The sequence below is a fragment of the Drosophila sulfurigaster genome, chromosome 3 (genome assembly GCF_023558435.1).
Source record: "Drosophila sulfurigaster albostrigata strain 15112-1811.04 chromosome 3, ASM2355843v2, whole genome shotgun sequence".
Classification (NCBI taxonomy): domain Eukaryota; kingdom Metazoa; phylum Arthropoda; class Insecta; order Diptera; family Drosophilidae; genus Drosophila; species Drosophila sulfurigaster.
In genome coordinates this window covers 18,815,519-18,835,590 of record NC_084883.1, presented here as the reverse complement: position 1 = coordinate 18,835,590, position 20,072 = coordinate 18,815,519, and the positions used below count along the sequence as shown (strand labels likewise).

Below are 20,072 nucleotides of genomic sequence, written 5' to 3'. Positions count from 1 at the left end.
ATTTGCAACGGATTTTTATGTTTATTCTGAGACTTAAATGAAATCCGTCGAGTAAAAAACAACACAAGCAAGCAAAAAAATCAGAAATCCCCAACTGGCAGTCTGAATCTTCTGCACGCATATCCCTTCGCACACACACACACACGCTCGCACACACATGGGCAATATTTTAGCATTTGTCATAATTAGAAAGCGTCGGCAGCCCCTTGGAAACAGCTGTCGAGGAAGCCGAAAGTACAAAAAGCACACACAAAAAAGAAAACATAAGAAGAATGGTCATAAAATAAAAGAAAATACGCGAGTTTCAAATTTTCATCTCTTTGGTGTTGACGTTGACGCCGACAGCGACAGCGAAAGCGGCAGCGACGATAGCGTCCCAGGCGTAGCTGGCGGTGCCACACGAAGCAATTCCCCTCGCCTCCGCCTCCGCCCCGCCTCCTCGTGCTCACTTGCGCGACTCGACAATTATTAAAGTCTTACGGGCGGCGGCGCATTTATGACTGCACTTTTCACATCCGTTTCCGCATTCGTCTGTCGACACGCACCTACCATCCACTCACACACATACAGATACACCGACACACACACATAGACACACGTAAGGCTGCGAGTCGTGTTCATTTGTTGGGCGTGGAGCCAACAGGTCGCGGGCAGCGGCAAAAGCAATTTCACTTTACATTTGTTTTACGACATTTGCTCCCCATACATATGCGCCGTTTGTTGGTCGTTGGACAGGCAAAGGGGGCGTATTCGGGATGGGGGCGTGGCATATATGCGACAACGTGTTTCGCCATAGCTGCGTTTTTGTGGCTCCTCCTCGTCCTGTGATAAGTATTTATTATTATGCTTTTTAATGGTAGAGCGCTTTGCTTCTGTGCTTTTACCCAAATGAGTTTCCCTCATTAGAGGCCCACTTTGCCAGGCATTCTCCTGTCATTTCGTGGCTGCTGCTCTCTTTTTCTCCTCCTCTCTGCTGTTGTTGTCGTAATGCATTTTTTAAAAACATATTAAGGCGGGCAACAAAGGCGTACTCTTGGGCCCAATACACAGGTATGCAGATACCCTTCAAATATGTATTAAGAAAGCGAAATGAACAACTCTTAAAAATTGCTCAATTACTGCAAATTAAATGGGGAAATTCTAAAATTCTAATACCACAAATTGATCCCCCGTCAAAACTCGCAACAACTTTTCAGCTGTTAGGGTATGCTAGCATTACTTAAAAAGCAATCATAAATGCGAGAATAAGTACAGCTAATTCTTTTCATTCTTTAATTTTGGGAAGAGCACACGCTCTCTTCTCATGCTTTAATCACTGTCATCAAAAGCAAGTTTCAAAACGAGCCAATAAAACGAGTGCTCAACGTTGTTCTTGCCTGAATAGCTAATTACCCATCGAGGCATTCTGCGCTTCGCTTATCTTGGAGCTGGAAAAAATTGCCATTGTCTTTTGGCAAAAGTTTCGCGCTTGCATTTTACTGCCGCTCGAATAAAATATTATCTTTTCGCAGCGTCGTAATAAACACTCGCTTCAAGGAGTCAATATTATAACATATTTTTATTTTTTATTTTTTTCTTTGCTCATTTCTCCATTTCAAGTGAGGCATAATGTGCTATAATTGAATACCTGGTATTGACAGTGCCTCACCTGGCAAGCTGCCTTTTGATGTCCTTGTGATTAAATGCCAACATATCGCCTTGCCACGCCCATTCCAACGCCCACATACAAGCGCATTTCCCAATGGGCTTCCTCTGGCTGTTCGACAGCAATATTAATTAACATTTCGTGGCAATATGCGATATTAATATGAAAAATATATATAATATAGTAGGTACAGGATGTGGCTGGGAAGCTTTTAAAGTAATTAATGTTGATACAAAAGGAGCAGAAACAGTTTGCTCCCTGACGCAACGACAGCTGAGCAACAAATGAGCTGATGCTGTTGAACCCTGGCACAATGAATAATTTATGGCCACACCCAAAATGAACTAACTGCAGAACTACAACTACAACTAGAGAAGCCGCCAATATTGAAAATATGCCATTACAAAATTCATTTAATAACCCCAAAAATGAGAAACTTTTCCAATGGTTGTAACCTCATACGAGAACATTCATTAGGTATTCTGTCAAACACAAGCCGGCGGCCTTCTTTGGCCTTCTTGGGTTTCGACACCAACAAACTTTTTGGTAATTTCACACCTTGGACACATTTTCGTGAAGTTGATAAATGCGAAAGTGGTTAGAAGTCGAACCTGTTGCTCTTGCTCTAGCTGTATCCATCAAAATTTAATGCAATATTCTTTAAGGGACTTTGACCGTAACCCAAATCAGCCAAGATGGCGCGAAGTTGACTACCCAAAGTTGCATAATTAACAAGAAGTCAACACATGGATTTGGGTCAGGCCAAGCTACAAGCCAAGCAAGCTACTTAGCCTCAGAGCTGCTGCTTCAGTTGTACCTAAATCATGGGCTCTCTAAAATTCAGCCATTTGTAGCAAGTTTTTTGGTTGTCACTTTTGGATGGCACGTAAACATAATTAGACGCACATTTAAAGGGACATTTAAGGACGACACAGGAGCCGACAGTCAGGCTGGCAGGCACATTATGCTGCTGCCACTCGACCCCAGGGCCAGTCAGACAGTCTCAGTTGCCCGTTGCCAGTTGCCAGTTGGTTGTGCCTCCCACATCGTACGTGTAGTTGTATTTGCATCCTGGCAAAAGTACTCTGGGTTCCCAACTCGTTGCTGTACACGTGCATGACACTGGCAACTCGTCGAAGGACGACAACTGAAACAACAACATGTAAATACCATTAGGTCTCACTGCCTGGTGCCTGCCTCCCTGCTGCCTGCTTGCTTGGTTACTTGGCCCTGGCTCGACGCGGAGGGCCCACTTAAAAATGTTCTCGACGACTTGACATTGTTTCAAGAGCAAAAATATGGCTTTTTAGCATTCTGTATACGCGTACGAGTTGTTGCTGCCAGCTAAGATAATGGCCAGAATTGCGAACCGAGCATGCTGACTGACAATGGAAATGGAAATGGCTGACAAAACACGTGGTACGCGTCTGCCACAAAAATAGAGACGCGACTCAGCCTCAGCCTCAGAAAAGGGGCAATAAAAGTATTTCAAAGTCATTAACACGTAGTTGGAGCTACCACAAATGGAATCGTCCTAGCCGTATTTCAGGCGACAAATGACACAATGTTGAAGTGTTTAGTCAATGTTAGTCTCACTCTTTGCTGCTTGCTGATGGGATTATTAAACTTTACAACACAATTAATTACATTCTTGTTGCTTTTTTCTTGCCTTGTCGACACTCCGCCCTCCACATCCACATCTTTAGTTTGTACTTGAAGTGTGTTTGTTTTGCTTACTTCACAAAATTGCCACATTGTTTATTTTTGGTGAATTTTAATGTGTTGCCACTGCTGCTTCTGCTTCCTAGCGCTCTCAAGTGGCTTGGCAAGTAGTCGTCGTGTCTCTCTTAGTTGTGCCTCGAAATAAAAATGCAGCGTTTATGGCTGAAGTTGTGGAGGCTTGCCGCCCTCCCACCATCGCCTTTAATTTTTTCTGCCGAGCGTTTACTTTATTTGCCACTCGCTACAAACTGTTACACACGCACATCTAGATTCACCCCCACAGCCACAGCCCCAGCTTGACCCCAGCGAGTGCCCATTAACGCTTTTTTATCTGTTCATAAATTTTAATTTTGCCAAAATACTCCAAGTACGTGCCACGCCCGCATGCTACATCCGCCCCCTACTTTTGCCCCGTTTGAAACGAAGCTGCTATAATTTCTTTCGCACTCCACGCACGCTGGTTTTCTTCTTGCCTCCTGTTTTTCCCTTGCCCTCAGCGCCCCCGCTTGTGCACCTCACGTTCTTTGTTGCTTGTTGGCGTTTTCATTTTGGTGAGCAAAAATATGACTTGGTGGCTCCTTTTGCACATTTCTCTTTTCTTTTCTTTTCTTTCTCTATGGCAACCTTCTTTTCCTTTGCTTTTTGGGGTTTTCATACCCGTTAGCTATAGGATAAAAGGGTATTATAACACATTATAACTAAGCATCAACATGAACTAAATGTGGCATGTAAATGTGGATTCATTTTGGTACACATTTGTGTTTTGTATTCTCTAAAAATATGTATCGGATATGTGCTAGTCGAGCACACCCGACTGCAGCTTCGTTCTTTGTTTGTTGCTGTTGGTTTTGGTTTTCTGGTTGCCACGTTTCGTTGCTTGGCATTGTCCTTAAGCAGGCCTGCGATGCGCTGGGAGTCGAGGACTCGCAACCTTATTTCGCCAGCGGCAAACATTCTCGCCGCCGCTTGTGGGTTTGTTTATCGTCCTTTGCATCTCATTGAGCCTGCTCCTCGTGTTTATGAACAGTCGTTCCTTTGAGTTGCTTCCGCGATATTCGTCAAGGGCTCCTAAAGAGCTCTTCTTTGGCTGCTTCCCGACTAGCGGCGTGCTGTCCCTATCCTTGTTGTGCCTTCTTTTAGAGAATCTGTTCATGCTCCGCTGTCCTTTTCCTTTTTTTGCTTCGCTCGGCACATTTAACTTTTCATTGCATATTTAACCTAATTAAAATGAGTTATATGAGCCAGGTATCAAACGGCAATGTTAATCCTTGACCTTTGCACTTTTCTGGCCTCTTTTGGGGATTCCTTTAGAAAGAAGACTGCACGTGGCGTCTGCTTTTGCCTAAATTTGTGTACTTTAAATTTACATGTTTTTCTATATTAGAATAATTTCAAATCAATCTATCGCCTATCAATTACAAAATCCGAGCAATTAGTTTACGATCTAAACAATACGATATCTTATCTGATGTGTTGTATTCATTTCTTATTTGCAGGTAAGACTTCTGGCATTTGGCTTCTATCTAACATTAAGCACAATGGGTGCGCGGAGGGGAGGCAAGGAGAAGAGTAATCTAATGAATTTATGTGAGTCCTTGTACAAAAGCAGAGTGCAAGGTGCAAAACGCACACGAACAATGCAAAAGACTCTAACTGAAAGCACTTAAGCCCATAAAATATTCAAGCCGTGAACATGTGGAAAAAATTACGAAGGCAACCGAGCGGACAGCACAAAAAGCCGGCACGCAAACAAGTACAAGAACAACAAGGCTGTAAGAATGGAATGGAATGGATGAGTGGACAGAACAGACATTACAGAGCGCCAGAGATGGAGATGGAAATGGAGATTGAGGCGGAGACGGAGATAGAGGATGGGCCCAGAAAGAGGCGCGCAATTTGCCATGAGAGAGAGAGGAGAAAGGGTCTGTGGAAACCGGTGAAAGGCAGACAGCCACTGATTGAATAGAGAATAAAGGGCAAGTAGTTGGCCGTTGTCGGGTGTTCGAGGAGGGGAGTTGGACAATCAGGGGTATGATGAGCTCCATAAATGTCGTATGGTAAACGGAAACGGAAGCGAATGGCGCCGCTGCTGGGACTCTCGACATTGTGCAGCGGAAGTGGTAAAAGCAAAGGGCCCAAAGTGGGTTCATGCCATTTGCATATGTTCGAAATTGACATCCTTGTTGTTGTTGTTGTATCTGTTTTTCTATGAAACGTACACACAGATAGGCAGACATATGTATATCGTAGAAGTAGTGCTTGCTTAACGAGACTAAAGTCATTGAATGATATATTACAGGGAGTCTACTATGCCATAAAAGTAGCATAGAAAAATGGCTTTAAGGATTGTTTTCTCAATCAGTAGCAGTTAACTGCTGGGGCATTATCTTAACTAGATTTTTTCGGGAATGCCTTTTGGCAATAATGAAGCGCTTTAGTAAATCTTTTTATAGCCACCTAGCGTCTGTTATTCCATTGTTGAAAGCTACCAACTTAGTCGTGTTCGTTGCAGTGCGTCAAGGATATTAAACATGTCCTTAAGCATAAAATGTCAATAAATGCAACGAGCCGAAGTTAAGTAGTTTACATTGGATGCACGACAGCGGCAAGGCGCCAGTTCCGCCTCCTGTCTTTTACAATCACCGAGACGTATGCAAAAGAACTCTGTCTCTCGTACAATTTTGCATCAATTTCTTTCTTTATTTTCTTCTCTACTTCTTCTCTATCTTTTAGATAGATTATGTTACTTCCACTACAAGTCGCTTAGTCTGCGTTGCTGTTCCGGCTGTTCAGGTTCTTTAAACAGAAGAGAAGTGTAGATAGAAAAAATGTGAAATCAAGTTAGTTACGTACAACAAGACCCCTTGAGTCTAATAGGCACTTAGAGTATCATCAAAAACTCACAGTTTTTGGTTGAGCTATTCTTGCTTACATATTCATAAATGGCATTTACGAAATACCACTTCGAGTGAATAACAGTTTACTTTGAGCTGCCCTGCGGCATTAAAGAAGCTATCAGCTTGGATTTGGTGCTCGCAAAAACGAACAAGCATAAGAGTGTGTATTTTGGCGATGGTAATTAGATTTCGTATATCAATTTAGGTACTATCAAAAACCAATTATTCACTGAATTGCCTCAGTAACTCTATTACAGTAAAATGCCAGTTAGTAATTTAAACTGATATAATTTTGTACATATTTAAAAGTATTTTAAATACTTACCTCAAACTGACGAACACATTATTACATTTTTATCATTAACTTCTTTAATATTTATAACTTGTCTAATCAAAAACTGTCAAACGAAGATTTACAGTTCGTATACTTAATTATTTACAATTGCAATACTAATTAATTAGCTAAGTATTAATTTTAAACTAAATTTGTTTAAACTGAATTGGAAATCTAATTTATTACAATAATTTTTCAAATTAATATCATTAATATTTTAAAATTACCTTAACAAAGGAAAACCAACGTCTCGTATACTTGATCTTTTTTTAGGTAGTTCAATTTATAATAAACCAATTGTTCTCAGCATAGAAATAAATTAGATACATAATTTCATTTTCTAGTTATTTTTAAATGACCTAAATAAAGTCTGCAATGAAAAGAAGAGCAACAGTTCGTATACTTGATTTTTCGTAATTCAATTGATAATAAACTCAGTGCAAATGTTTGCAATAAATTTAAGAATTCAATAATATATTATATTTTTCACCGGCTTCTCACATATTTTTGAATTGCCCAATCCCCCTTGAAAAAAATACCAACAGTTCGTATACTTGATATTGTGCAGTACAATTGTTGAAAAACGCATTCACTTTCAAGAATGTTGCAATTGTTTCCAATAAATGAAAAAATTTTAAAACATATTTTGTACTCATGCCTTAGTAATTATCAAACTGCCCAACCAAAGTTTCCTATGAATAAAAATAAATAGTTTGTTTACAATATTATTTAGAATTATAAGTACTCTATTAGGTTAGGTTAGGTAGGACCGGCTGCCCCTGTACGGGGCAAAGCATAGACCAGTGGAGGTCCGTAGCTGTACCGGTAGCTTATATACGTCTCAGAAATCGCGCAGTATGGATGCATTTTTGGCAAAAGCCAGCAGCATCCTAGGAGATAGCCGTGAGACGTCCCGAAGATCGTTGTGGCACGGCGAATTAAGGTATTTCAACCGGAGTCGGGATAACGCTGGGCATCTACAGAGAAGATGCTCAAGTGTTTCCTTAACCCCGGGTTCGTTGCATTTCCTGCACTGATCACTGTTCGTGATGCCCAGCTTTACAGCATGGACAGCTGACAGACAGTGGCCAGTTAAAATGCCTAGCATTAGCCTGCAGTCTTTCCTTGAAAGCTGCATGACGAATTTGGTTAAGTTTTTGTTAGTAGAGGCACACATCAGCCTTGCAGTTTTGCACGAGTTGGCATTACGCCAGCTCGCGTCCCACTGAAGTCTAGAGCGCACCTCAATTTCATTGCCTAGAGTTCGCAGGGGTATCGGAACATTGCACATGTTACCGACATCGAGCCCTACTCCCTCTTTGGCGAGAGTGTCTGCGATCTCGTTGCCATCGATGCCCTGGTGGCTTGGGATCCAATAGATACGCACGACCGCAGATGCGTTCAGCGACTCTATTGCTCTTCTGCTGTCCAGGACAACTTTGGACTTGACCACATCAGAGTGCATTGATCTTATTGCAGCCTGGCTGTCAACAAAGATGTTAATAGAGGTGTGATCACGCTGTAAACCCCGAGCCAATTCGGCAGCCTTTCCAATGGCAAAAACTTCCGCCTGGAAGATGCTGCAATGGTCTGGGAGTTTATAGGAATGTTTGGAGACCGGGTCCGGGCAGTATACGGCCGCTCCGACACCATCATCCATCTTCGAACCGTCGGTGAAGAGGTTGAGGGCTTCGGGAATGCATAACCCTTCCCGCCAGCACTCCGGTTCCAAGAATATAGTGTTAATATGGTCAGTACTGGTAAGGGGATAGTATAGTCCAAGTCTCTACTAGTCTCCCTACCAATGGCGCTGTGACCATAGCCTAGCAGACCCAAATTGCCAGTTGCGGCAATCCGTAGGGACGATTTTGCGGCTATGGATTGCGCGTATAGGTTTAATGGTTCGACACCAGCTATTACCTCGAGGGCTTTAGTTGGCGTCGACCTGAGAGCGCCTGTGATACACAGTAGCGCTTGACGCTGTGTCCTTTCCAAGATGGATAGGTACGTCCTTTTTTCAGTGGCCTGCCACCACACTAGAACACCGTAGGTGAGGATAGGGCGAACAACTGAGATGTATATCCACCGCATTAGATTAGAGAGAGGCCCCAAGTGCAGCTAAGCATCTTTTTCGCCATGTACAAGGCTCCGGTGGCCTTCTTCACCCTTTCTAACACATTGAGCTTCCATGTCAGTTTGCTGTCGAGGACCACACCTAGGTATTTTACTGCTAGGCTCGGCTTTAGCATAGTGCAGCCTATTTTGGGACCACGCAGGTACCTTATACCTCTTCGTGAAGAGGATAAGGTCCGTTTTATCCGCGTTAATGCTGAGCCCGGCTGATTCGGCCCATGCTTTAACTTCCCGCAAAGTAAGTTCCATTACGGAACTAAGGGTGGTTGGGCATTTCCCAGTTATCAAAATGCTTATGTCGTCAGCATAGGCAGTTAACTTGGAGGCCCGTCTAGTAAATTTAAGAAGTAGGCTATTTACGACCAAATTCCAAAGGAGAGGCGAGAGAACCCCACCCTGGGGAGTGCCACCTCGCACTACCTTTGTAATGGCCGCATCGCCCCACGTAGCCACCACCCGCCTGTCACAAAGAAGGCGGTTGACCCATCTGTGGATCGCTGGTGCCGTGTTAATTGAGGTAAGGCCCTTCATAATAGCATCAGTGGTGACGTTATTGAAGGCGCCTGAAATGTCAAGAAATGCACCCAAGGCATATTCTTTATAGTGGTCTGCTTTTTCGATGGAGGCTACTAGAGCATGGAGAGCAGTCTCAATGGACTTGCCCTTTGTATACGCATGCTGATTTGGGGACAACAGATGCATTGAGTTGCTTCTGATGTGCAAATCAAGTAGCTTTTCCAATGTTTTTAGCAAGAAAGAGGTTAGGCTGATAGGCCGAAAGTCATTTGGGACCACATGACTGCATTTGCCCGCCTTGGGCAGGAAAATGACTTTCGAGGTCCTCCAAAGAGTGGGGATATGACCCCATGCGAGGCACGCCGAATAGATACCCGATAGCCACGGAACAATCGTGGGCTTGCTGGCTTGCAGCATTGCTGGCGAAAGTCCATCGAGACCGGGCGACCTGACCTTCGCAAAGGAGTCGATAGCCCAAATTATTTTGTTGTCTGTAATTAGACCGGCAGGTGGTCTCATAGCTGGGAGACTAGGAAAGAGCTGCCAGTCACTGTTCCCTATTCCAATACATCCCGGGAAATGAGTTGAGAGCAGTGCTTCCAGAGTTTCAGCACTGCTCTCCGTCCACGCTCCATCGCCCGACTTGAGCAGACTGGGACTGGAAGCCTGCTTGGACAGCAGCTTCCTCAGTCTGGAGGTGTCTTTGATGTTATCCAGGTCCGAGCAAAAGGTTCTCCATGAAGACCTTTTGGATGATCGGATCATCTTCTTGTACGACTTCAGGAGAGACCTATACTCGTCCCAGACATATTCGTTGTCCGCCTTCTTAGCAAGTTGAAACATGCTAGTAAGCTCCCCACGTAGCGATGAGAGATCTGGGTTCCACCAGGGTGGCTTCGATCTTCTCGTCGGTCTTGAGAGTCTACAAGATTGGCGAAACGCTGAAAGTAGTCCTGCTGAAAGGACATTGACAGTAGTTTCTAGGTCCTGTACCGAGTTGATGTTACCCGGCGAACCAAGAGACTTGGAAACAAGGCTAGAGAATTTCGCCCAGTTCGTGTTACGGGGATTTCTGAACGGCTGAGCCGCAGGTACCCTGTTAAAAGGAATGGTAAAATGAATGTACTTATGGTCCGAGAAGGAGGGTCTATCCAGGACCCTCCACTCTTCAACATTGGTACACTCAGTTGAAATCGTTAGGTCCAGCACATTACTGGAGGTGGGACCTACATAGGTAGATACCTCACCCCTGTTGGCTAGTCTAAGCTTATGGTTAAGGATAAAATCAAGAACTGACTCACCCCTGTCATTGATGTCGGGACTTCCCCAGACGCTATGGTGGGCGTTGGCGTCCGTTCCGATAATAATATGCTTCTTGGAGGAGCAGACCATGTCCACCAGCCTCCGCAGCTCGTCAGGTGGAGCCGGCTTGTCGTGGGCCATATAACAGGATGCCAGCAGCAAACATCCTTCACGGCTCTCCAGCACCACCACGGTTAGATCGTCATTGCTGTAATTAGGTAGTAGATGAGCTTTTAGCCCCTTCTTTACAAGGATGGCAGTTCTCGATCTGCTTACCAATGTCGGGACGTATAAATCATAGTTAGGCGACTTCAGTCCAGCCACCGTGTTGCCCGACGCTATCCACGGTTCTTGGACCAAAGCCGCGTAGGCGGACACTTCCTCCAGGGCAAGGAGTAGCTCCGCCGAAGCCGTTTTGGATTTATGGAGGTTGAGTTGCAGCACACTCATTAGAGGTTAGCAAACTCGCGGGGGGGCCCGTCTGCATGGACAGTTCCTCCCCACCTCCTCCGTCTTGTCAGTCAGGCTGAGGTTCTGGGTGGCGTCGGTCACGCTCTCGAGACCGAGATCTGCCTCAACCTCCCCTAACCTCAGCGTGTGTGTGTCCTGGTCGTTGGGATGACGTTTTTGAGGCGAAGGTACACGCTCCCTAAGCCCCACGCCATCTTCCCATTGCGCTTGTATAGCAGATCCTCGGCCTCCTTGTTGATCTGAATGATCACGTGCTGCCCACCACTGGGTAAAGGTTCATCAACCTTCAGCACGGACCAATCACTCGTCGGTATGGCCGGGTTCTGCTTTTTAAGCAGCTGAAGCGCCCGCTCTCCCTGAACAACTATTGGGAAAAGGACTTTCGCCTTCGGCATGGACGGAATATTATTCCTGTCCACCACGTCCAGCTTGGCCCCTCCCACAGCCCGTCCAGTTTGGGTACGGTCGCTTGCAGCCACTGCAATGTTGGGTCGTCCTTGCATGTCAGGATCTTGACACCATTCAGCCAGCCAGTGCCTTCGAACGTAGGCATTGGACTGTCTGGGACATTCTCCATCCTGACAAACAGTGCGTCGACCAGCTTGCTATGGGTCACCCGCCACCGCTCTGCAGACATTTTCCCGTTAGGGTCCCTCTGTCTATGAGAGCAACGGCGAGATGCCGCCTGGCAGTTTCAGCAACCGTTGCTCTCTGTTTCGTTTTGTTCGAGTCCGTGTTGGTGGAGCCAGGTGCTCGCAGCTTCTCACTGGAGCCCCTTGCTTGGGACTCTCAGCGGACCGTTGGCGCTTGCTTGCCATGGACTCCACCTTGTTGTTGGCAGGGCCGGTAGAACCGGTCTGCACTTTAGTGTCTTTTGGGAGGGGCTAAGTTGGTTTTCCCGCATCCACGTGTTGGCCCAGGCAAGCCTCTCCTGGTCCTTGACGGACAGGTTAGCTACGCCACTAAGCCTTGCGTGAATACGGGTCGCCGCCCTATTTTTGGCCTTCTCCTTCAGCCCCCCCGTGCCCCGCTGCGCAACCTTGGAGGTGCTGGCGATAGGCAGGGGTGACTGAAGAGGAAGACGTTCCCCCTCCACCGTAGAAGTTGGCGCAGCGCTCTTTTGGTCCGTGTCGGTTAAGACCACAGCACCCGCGCGCACCAACCTCGAATTTTTTGTGGCAGTGTTGTTACAACTGGTACGGCCTGCTCCCGCCGCCTCAGAGGTGTGACCGCTGGCGACACGCAGAGAGGATCTCTCCCCCCCGTGCCCGCCGGTGGTAGCAGTCACGCCTTCCACCGACATTTGGGCTGACATCCCAGCCCGGGTTGAATCGTTTAATGAGTCCATTCCGAGACCATAGTTGGCTAATTTTGTTCTTGGGAGCCCCCCATAGCGTTTTCAGTCTTACCGCCAGACACCTCGTACCATGGATTCTGCTACTTATCTTCAGGCAGATGCCCGAAAGATAAGGAACAGAGTCCTCAGCTAGGATCTGCAGTTCCTGAAATATCGACGTATAGTAGAGATCTGCTACCCGTTGACACTGAGGTAATACAGATCCTACCCAGCCAGCACCCTCGGGGAGGGTTCAGCAGAGGATTTTTGCCAGCCAAGTACTCTATTAGCTTACACAACAATTTGGTAGCAGAGTAGTTATATTTCAACTATTTATCTAACTTTTTACTTTCCTTGTCTTTAATTTCAAAGTATTTTTTAAGTTTCCCTATCAAACTCTCCAGTGAAAAGTAGACCAACATATCGTATACTTGATTTTTCGTAGTTCAATTGATGATAAACCCAGTGTTATCAGCATAGATTCTGACTTGCTCTGTATCTATTTACATGTACTTTGAATTCGTTTCACATGTTCTTAGAAGTTTTCGACGCTTATCATTGATAGCAAGCCAAACACAGAAAATTACATGTAATCATGAAGTCGTTGCGATGCTTCCAGAGCAACAGAAGTTGTTATTGGAATGATTAGTTGCGTTGCTGCTGCTGAAAGTGAAAGAAGCCTGTGTACAATGAGAGGTAGAAAAACTGCATTTGTGACGGAGCGGATAGATTAAAGTTCACTTCTCTTCAGTTTCCAATCAGTTTTTGAATGCATTCGTGTGGACTGCGCTGTTGTGGCAATCATCATCGAGTGGCATTTCAATGGAGTTTGTTTGCAATTACTGGCACGGAACGGGCCACATAGGTGACTCCAGTGACTGCCAGGCCTGGGCATATTGCAGCAATAATAAGCTCGTCGGACGTGGATATTGCCCCAAGGGATATTTCCATGATGCGCCAACGGGCATGTGCGAGCTGGCGAGAGAAGTGCGTTGTGTCCCTCAGGATTGGGAGCGTTGTGCACAGCAAAAGGAAGGCGACTATCTAGCCGAGCCATTTGATTGTCGGAAATACAAGAAATGCGGCGATGATGAAGTGTACAGCTGTCCAGATGGTTACCTGTTTAGCAACCGCCTGCAGACATGTGTGTCCAGTGCAGCCGGATGTCCTCAGAGGAGCATCGATTTATGCGCTTTTATGCCGAGCGGCACAACTGTTGGTGATCCCCAGAACTGTGGCCTCTATCTGGAGTGCCTGAATGGAGCGAGTACGGTTAAAGTCTGTACTGCTGAACGCTACTATAACTACAAAAATGGCATTTGTCAAACGCTAAAGCCCGAGCATTGTGGCGAAGAGGCTTTCGAAGTGGTGAAAAAGCAGCCGCCTGCTACAGATGCCAATGTTTGTGCCGAGTTCTATCAATCAGATCGTTCTGGTGACCAATTCATCTCAGATTCCCTAACCTGTCAGGGTTATTACACTTGCAGCTCTCAGTATGCCATTGGCAAGTGGCACAGTTGTCCTCTGGGCAAACATTTTCAATGGTGGAGTCAAAAGTGCGTGAACCCCGACACATACAGTTGTCCCTTTGATCGTTGCGCCAATCTGAACTCAACTTTTGTCACTGCCATCAACACTGGCTGCACAGAATATATATTTTGCAAGAATCAGACTTCCAACAGACTCCTTAAATGCTCTGACGATTATCCGTATTTTGATGAGAAACGCGGCGTTTGTGTTGATAAATATCCCAACTATACTGTTTGTTTTATGAATGATTAATTGACCGACTTTTGCATTGGATAATTAACTCATTTAGACTTTACTTGAGGGGACCGTTTAACAGCTGGATATTAAGCATGCTCTTTTGATTGCAATCTGGGAGATATTTATAATTGTAATATTCATTTGTTTTTGTTGTTTTCTTGTTTGTTTTTTTTTCTTTCTTTACATCATGCTGTTGAGATAATAAATGGTTCGTGCATCTGTTGTCTATGGAAAAACATAAATATAGGCGGCGCTCAAAAATAAACACACCGAAGCTCCCGCCATTTGTTATAGGACGCAATGCAAACAAGAAGAAACACGAGCGAGTGCCAAAGAAAAATTAGCACAAAAACGCTAGAAGAAAGTCGCAGCCAACGCGTAGATAAGATTTATGTGTTGCCAATATTTTCTAGCATCTTCTTTTTTTCTTAGGCAGTCAAATTTCGGTGTAGCATCTGGCACGCAACTGGCACAAGAACAAGATACGCGTATGTGGTTGACTCGAGGGAAACCGAAAAAGCCCATGCAGCAGGGGCTTTAACAAAAGTCTCAAGGATTTATAACACTTTAATGTATACGCCGTTGAACCTGTCTATGTGTCAACAATATAAACTGTGGAGGAAGAAAAACTGCGTGTACCCGGCATAACATAAGATGTCGCTGTGGCCTCGAAATCAGAGTGGCTCCGCACGATGAGTCATTGAATTATTATGATTGACTTTTATTACATGGAATCGCAATTTATTTTACTTAACAACAAGCAGTAAAACGAGCCAAACGGGGGCCTGGCCAAGGCGTTGCCCGCAGGCGAGGCGATGCCGAGGCAAAGCAGCAACAAGCGTGGCCGAAAAGCAACCAAAAATTTGAATGAAAAGTTATAAAGAAATTACGTTATTTATCATTCGCAGTGTTGTGCAAGCCCGCGGCCGACGAAACCAAACGGAACCAAGCCCAAACGAAACGAAACGAAACGAGACGACAGACGCAGACTTTTTGAGACGCGAGAGCCGAGTTGCTGCCTCGACGCGGCAGCAACCCAAACCGTTTCCGTTTCCGCTCATTTATTTGCACAACTGTCACACACACAAACACATTACACACTCGTGCTCGTCCTCGTAGTCAGTAGGACTGACTCTGTGCGCTCTTTTTGGGCTCTCTGTGGTAGTTTATGCACTGTTAAAAAGTTTTACGTGCTGCCAAGAGAAATTTAAATTTATTGTTTTGCGGTTTTATTGAACGACTTTTCCTCCACTCTCGCTCACTCACTCTCTCTCTCTCTTTCTCAAATTAGTTGCTGCTCTCTTCAATCGATGGGCGTTTGATTTACTGGCGATGCGAGATTGAATTGCCTAATTGCTTTAAAATTGGGCGTGGTTACCGCAAGGTGATTTAACGGCTGTCGAAAAGGCAGCAAACTGTTTTGGGATTTCCAATTACACAGTCAGCAGCTTTCCTTACTTGCCGCTGGCTGCTCTGTGCTCCACTGGGAAATTTCAAGCCAGCAACTAATTTATTTATTCAATGTAAATTGCAAATTACTAGTTACATATTTCATAAACATTTTGACATTTGTGATGCCAACTGTCACTTTCAAGTGGCAAAATGCTTATGCTGCATAAGTGGCTTTACTCATTACATTTGATGTCAGGTCATTTCACATTATGACAGCCCAAAGCACAAGCAAAAAAACATTGACATTCACATTAACAGGTTACCTGGCAATAACAGCTATCTAGGAGAGAAAAACTTCCTCGACGTTCAAGGAAATAATTAAAAATGCATTACGGAGAGAGCAACGTCAGATACACGGTGTCAATTGCTGGGCAACCCCAACTGCAAACTTCTACTGTGGCCATTATCCTTGAGGTTCGCAACCTTCTGCGACGTCAGGGCCAATGCCACCAGCGAAGGGCTTACTGTGTCTAATACAAAAACCTGAGCTTAGTATCCTTTAGTCTCCAGGTAGTCAACGGAGCTTTTGTTTTGTGAGTCTGCCGAGTGGATTACTCCGCTGCTGCTGATGTTCAACATTGAATCGAGACTCTCTATCTATGCGAAGTTTCCCTTTTCTTTGCAGTCCTTCAATCTAGCTCAGTCTCTAGATGATGCAGTGTTATGCTGCTATTCTGCTTATGCCGTCGCTGTTGACATTTAGTTGACATCGCTAGCGAGTTCCCTTCGGTCTGTGCCTTGCATTTCCGGCAACACGCCATGTAATAGATCATCAGGCATCTTTGTTTGCCCATCACCACGGAGCTTTGCCGGCTGCCACTGCCATCATTGCCTACGCCTTCGCTTTCGCCATCGTCTCCCAACTCCGTTCACAGTCCGCGTTGATTGCTCGTTGTCAGCTGCTGCGCTTTATTACTGCAAGTTAGAACGATAGACGGTTGGTCGCCTGGGTCGCAGCCAGGACCAAAACAGGCCAGGCGAGGCGAGGCCAAGCCATCCTTACATCCTCTGGTGTAAACAATTTTTGAAAGGTTATTTCTCTTGCAACAGCCGCGGTCCGCACTTTGTTCCGTTTTGCACTTCATTTGGCCGTTAGTTCGTCGTCGTCGTCGTCGTCCTTCATCGTGCTGCTTCGTCGGGCTGCTTTGTCCTTCGTTTATATTCTGGGGGCTGCAATAAATATTGTTTACTCTGGGTAACGTCCTTGCTGCATCGTCCGGCACTGCTATTTGTTATGTCATTCCACTGGAGCCGTTGACATTCATCCAGCCGAGAGCGACAGCAGCCAGAAAATATGGCCAGAACATGCTTCGATAAGTATTAAATCGCACAAAGGGGATTGCAACAGAAACAGCAGCAGCAGCAACAGTGACTTATCTTAACTCGTCTCTCGTAGTCGTAGTTAACTTGTTATTGTTTCTGCATGAAACTACTAAATGTTGACAAATTGGATTAGGTCGCAATATAGATTGAGATTTCATTTTTCATTCAATCGAGTTTTATGAATAGGATTTGTTTAGAGAATTAAATGAATTTTGTTGTTCTTGCTGGTATATAAAAATTGATTAAGGGAAAAATGAATATTATTATTTATTTATGAATGCGAATTCGACAATTTATACACGAGTAAATAACGAAGAATTAAATGAAGTATTAAATGAACATTGGTAGCTTACAAAAATATGATTAAAGTAGAAAATACCTGAATACATATATATATATATATAAATTAAAAAAAACTCTTCAGCTAGCAATTTCCTGTTTGCTACAACTTTGATGGACTTTAATTTAGGAATATTTGTAAAGGTTTTGCTTTAAATTAGTTTTGCTATATATGTATATATAAATTTGATTGAAATAAAAAACTAATAATATAAATATATAATTCAAAGAAAAATAGGTTTAAGTATTAAAGTTTCAAGTCAGCAATTTCTACTTTGATCAACTTTATTTGCAAAATTTATAGATTAAAATGAATATGTTAATATTATTCCTTTTTGATTATATCTGCCATACGTTTTATACTAATTTCTGTCGCTCCAAGACTTTTTGATTATTAGTTGAATTTCCATTCTGTAGTTTTTCGCTCATGCTAATATTGCTGATTTGAACTACTTCCTCCTGCCGCCAGGTGGCGGTCTAAACGGTTTTCGACGTGATTTCGAGTCCACAATGAGCACTGATTGTCGCTTGAGGAAGTTACGCGATGGCACCTCATTATCATCATCTGTTGTCGCCACTACAAAAACACAAACAATGAAAATAATTTTCTGTTAGCTGATATCGAGCAGCAAGTGTCTTCTCAACTTACCCACTGCTGGCGCCTGTTCTGGCGAGGATGAGGAAGTGCCAGCTGCTCGCTGTGCACGACCAGCGAACAGATTGTAATAGCACATTGGCATCGGCTGTGGTTTTTCGCCCTCCACCACCGACGGCGACTTTGGTGGCTCCAGTTGATACGCATCATCCTCGTCTTCTTCCAAGTCTAATCTGGGTATCTCTAGGGGCGGCACATCCTCGGGTTTGCTCAGCTCCTGGCAGCGCTTGATCTTCAGCTTGAGTATCTCAATCAAGTCCTCATCTTGCGCTGTGTGAGCAAGAAAATTGGGCAACTCAGCGACGCTAATGTGCAGCTTACGCTCTTTCATATCAATGTTGCTCTCGTCCACTTCCTGCACCTTGAAGATCATCTCACAGATGCGCTCCTTAAGGTACTTAAGTACACCCATCGACTTGTCTGCGGCATCTGTGTCCTTTTTACGCTCCTGCTCCATGACGCCTATATTGTTTTTGATCTGTTCGATGACTTCTTGATTGCTGCAAACATGCATTGAAAATTAGAATTTAAACTTATGGTTTCTTCACCAAACTTACACTTCGCTTTCCTTGACATCCGAGAACTTGGATGCTTCTAGTTCGCTTGTTAATGCCTCTCGCTCTGCCTCTAGATTGGCTTTCTCCGCCTCAGCTGCCTTGCGCAGATATGTGAGACGCGCAGCCGATTCCTTTTGTGCACTGAAACGCTCAAAGACCTCAAAGGGTGAAGTGGCTCCAGAAGCCTCCATCAGCTGCTTGAAGAGGGACTCCATGTCGCTTGTGACGCTTTCCAGCTGCGATACTGGCTCTTCCTCACCGTTCTCGGTCTTGGCAGTGTGTTGATCCCCTGAACTGGAACCCACGCTATCCTGATGCACTAACGTCTTGGTCTCAGCGAACAGCTTGCGTCCAATGCGCTCCAACTCCAGTTTACGTGCTTCGACCTGCTTGCGAAAGTCAAGCGCTTGACGCTCGCGAGTTTTCTGCGAGAGATTCGCCTGCTGCTCCTGGCGCTGTAGAATCACCTTGGCGGCATCACGCATTTCGATGGCTTCATTGTGCACCTGCTGCAACCGCTCGATCTCCGCTTTTTGTTCATTCAAGGATTGCTCTAGCTCGCGCAAACTACGCTCAAATCGCTCTGCATCAGTCATGAGCGATGCCTCAATAGATCTGTATTTCTTGCGTATGTGCTCCGCCTCCATCCACTGCACATTTGTGCGATGAATCTCATTCTCCAGCTGGCAAACAAGCTGCGAAGAATAACTCAATTAATCGCATGGAATAACTCGATTATTACTTCAACTCACTTTACGATTTGCATCCTCTTCAAGTGTCTCGGGTGGTTTCTCGCCCAAGTTCTGGTTCTGCGCCTCCTTGTTGGCCAAGAGCTCTCGATATCGTTCAACGAGCCGGCTAAAATGCTGTTGCCGTGCCTTAAACTTATGACGCACCAGATCCGTTTGCTTCCGACTCTCAGTCAACTTGAGATCGGTCAGAAAGATAGCGTCTTCAGCATTCTTGGCTCCAATCGGATATGTCGCCTTGCCGACAATGATGGTGGGCGTGGCACCTTGTTTCTTACGTGGCTCAGAACTGGGCTCCTTGATGACTACAGGACGTTGCAAAGGATTACGTAGACGACTCACCTTCACAGTCAGTTCTTTGATGTCCTTCTTCAAGGTACCAATTGAGTCGCAATTGATGCGATTCTGCTTTTGCCATTCCGCAGCATTGGCCGTCTTTTGGCCCTCTGAAAAAGCAATGTTTTAGTTAACTCTTTTTGTTGAATAACAGTTATTTTACCTGCTAGCAGAATGCGCTTCTTTATCTCATTTATTTGTCTATTTAATTCGGTTAGTTTATCAGATTCCATTATTGCGTAGCAGTCGCTTTCTTGACTTTGAATTTGTATTAATCTCTGCACATTTGTTAGATCGATGCACTCAGCAGTTTGTTGTGGCAACGAGTCGTGAGACCGGCATAAAATATTTACACATTTTACCTGTGAGAGCTGCTTTGTTGTTAGCAACGAGACCAACAGCTGATTACGCATAAAATTATTAGCCAAGACATAAACCATTATGCTATGAAATCAGTGCGATATGGATACAAAATTCGAAGTTTATAGAAACTCGAGTCGAGTGTGCTTGGCTATGAGATACCCGCTACCCATAATGA

General features: G+C 44.8%; 3 protein-coding genes across 3 annotated transcripts in view; 2 read left to right on the top strand and 1 right to left on the bottom strand.

The window, feature by feature from the left end:
- LOC133841307 (uncharacterized) overlaps positions 1 to 20,072 on the top strand; it is a 95,004-nt gene that overhangs the window by 42,524 nt on the left and 32,408 nt on the right. The window lies entirely within an intron of this gene.
- LOC133844398 (peritrophin-44) lies at positions 12,884 to 14,471 on the top strand. Its single transcript, XM_062278351.1, has 2 exons — positions 12,884 to 13,052; positions 13,108 to 14,471. The coding sequence occupies exons 1-2, from the start codon at positions 12,998 to 13,000 to the stop codon at positions 14,136 to 14,138; spliced, it is 1,086 nt and encodes a 361-aa protein (XP_062134335.1). The 5' UTR covers positions 12,884 to 12,997; the 3' UTR covers positions 14,139 to 14,471.
- LOC133845615 (uncharacterized) lies at positions 17,574 to 20,046 on the bottom strand. The gene is made up of 5 exons (XM_062280113.1): positions 19,698 to 20,046; positions 19,202 to 19,644; positions 18,450 to 19,144; positions 17,887 to 18,392; positions 17,574 to 17,814 (listed from the first exon to the last, which is right to left on the bottom strand). Exons 1-5 carry the CDS (start codon positions 19,972 to 19,974, stop codon positions 17,687 to 17,689), a joined length of 2,049 nt encoding a protein of 682 aa, XP_062136097.1. The 5' UTR covers positions 19,975 to 20,046; the 3' UTR covers positions 17,574 to 17,686.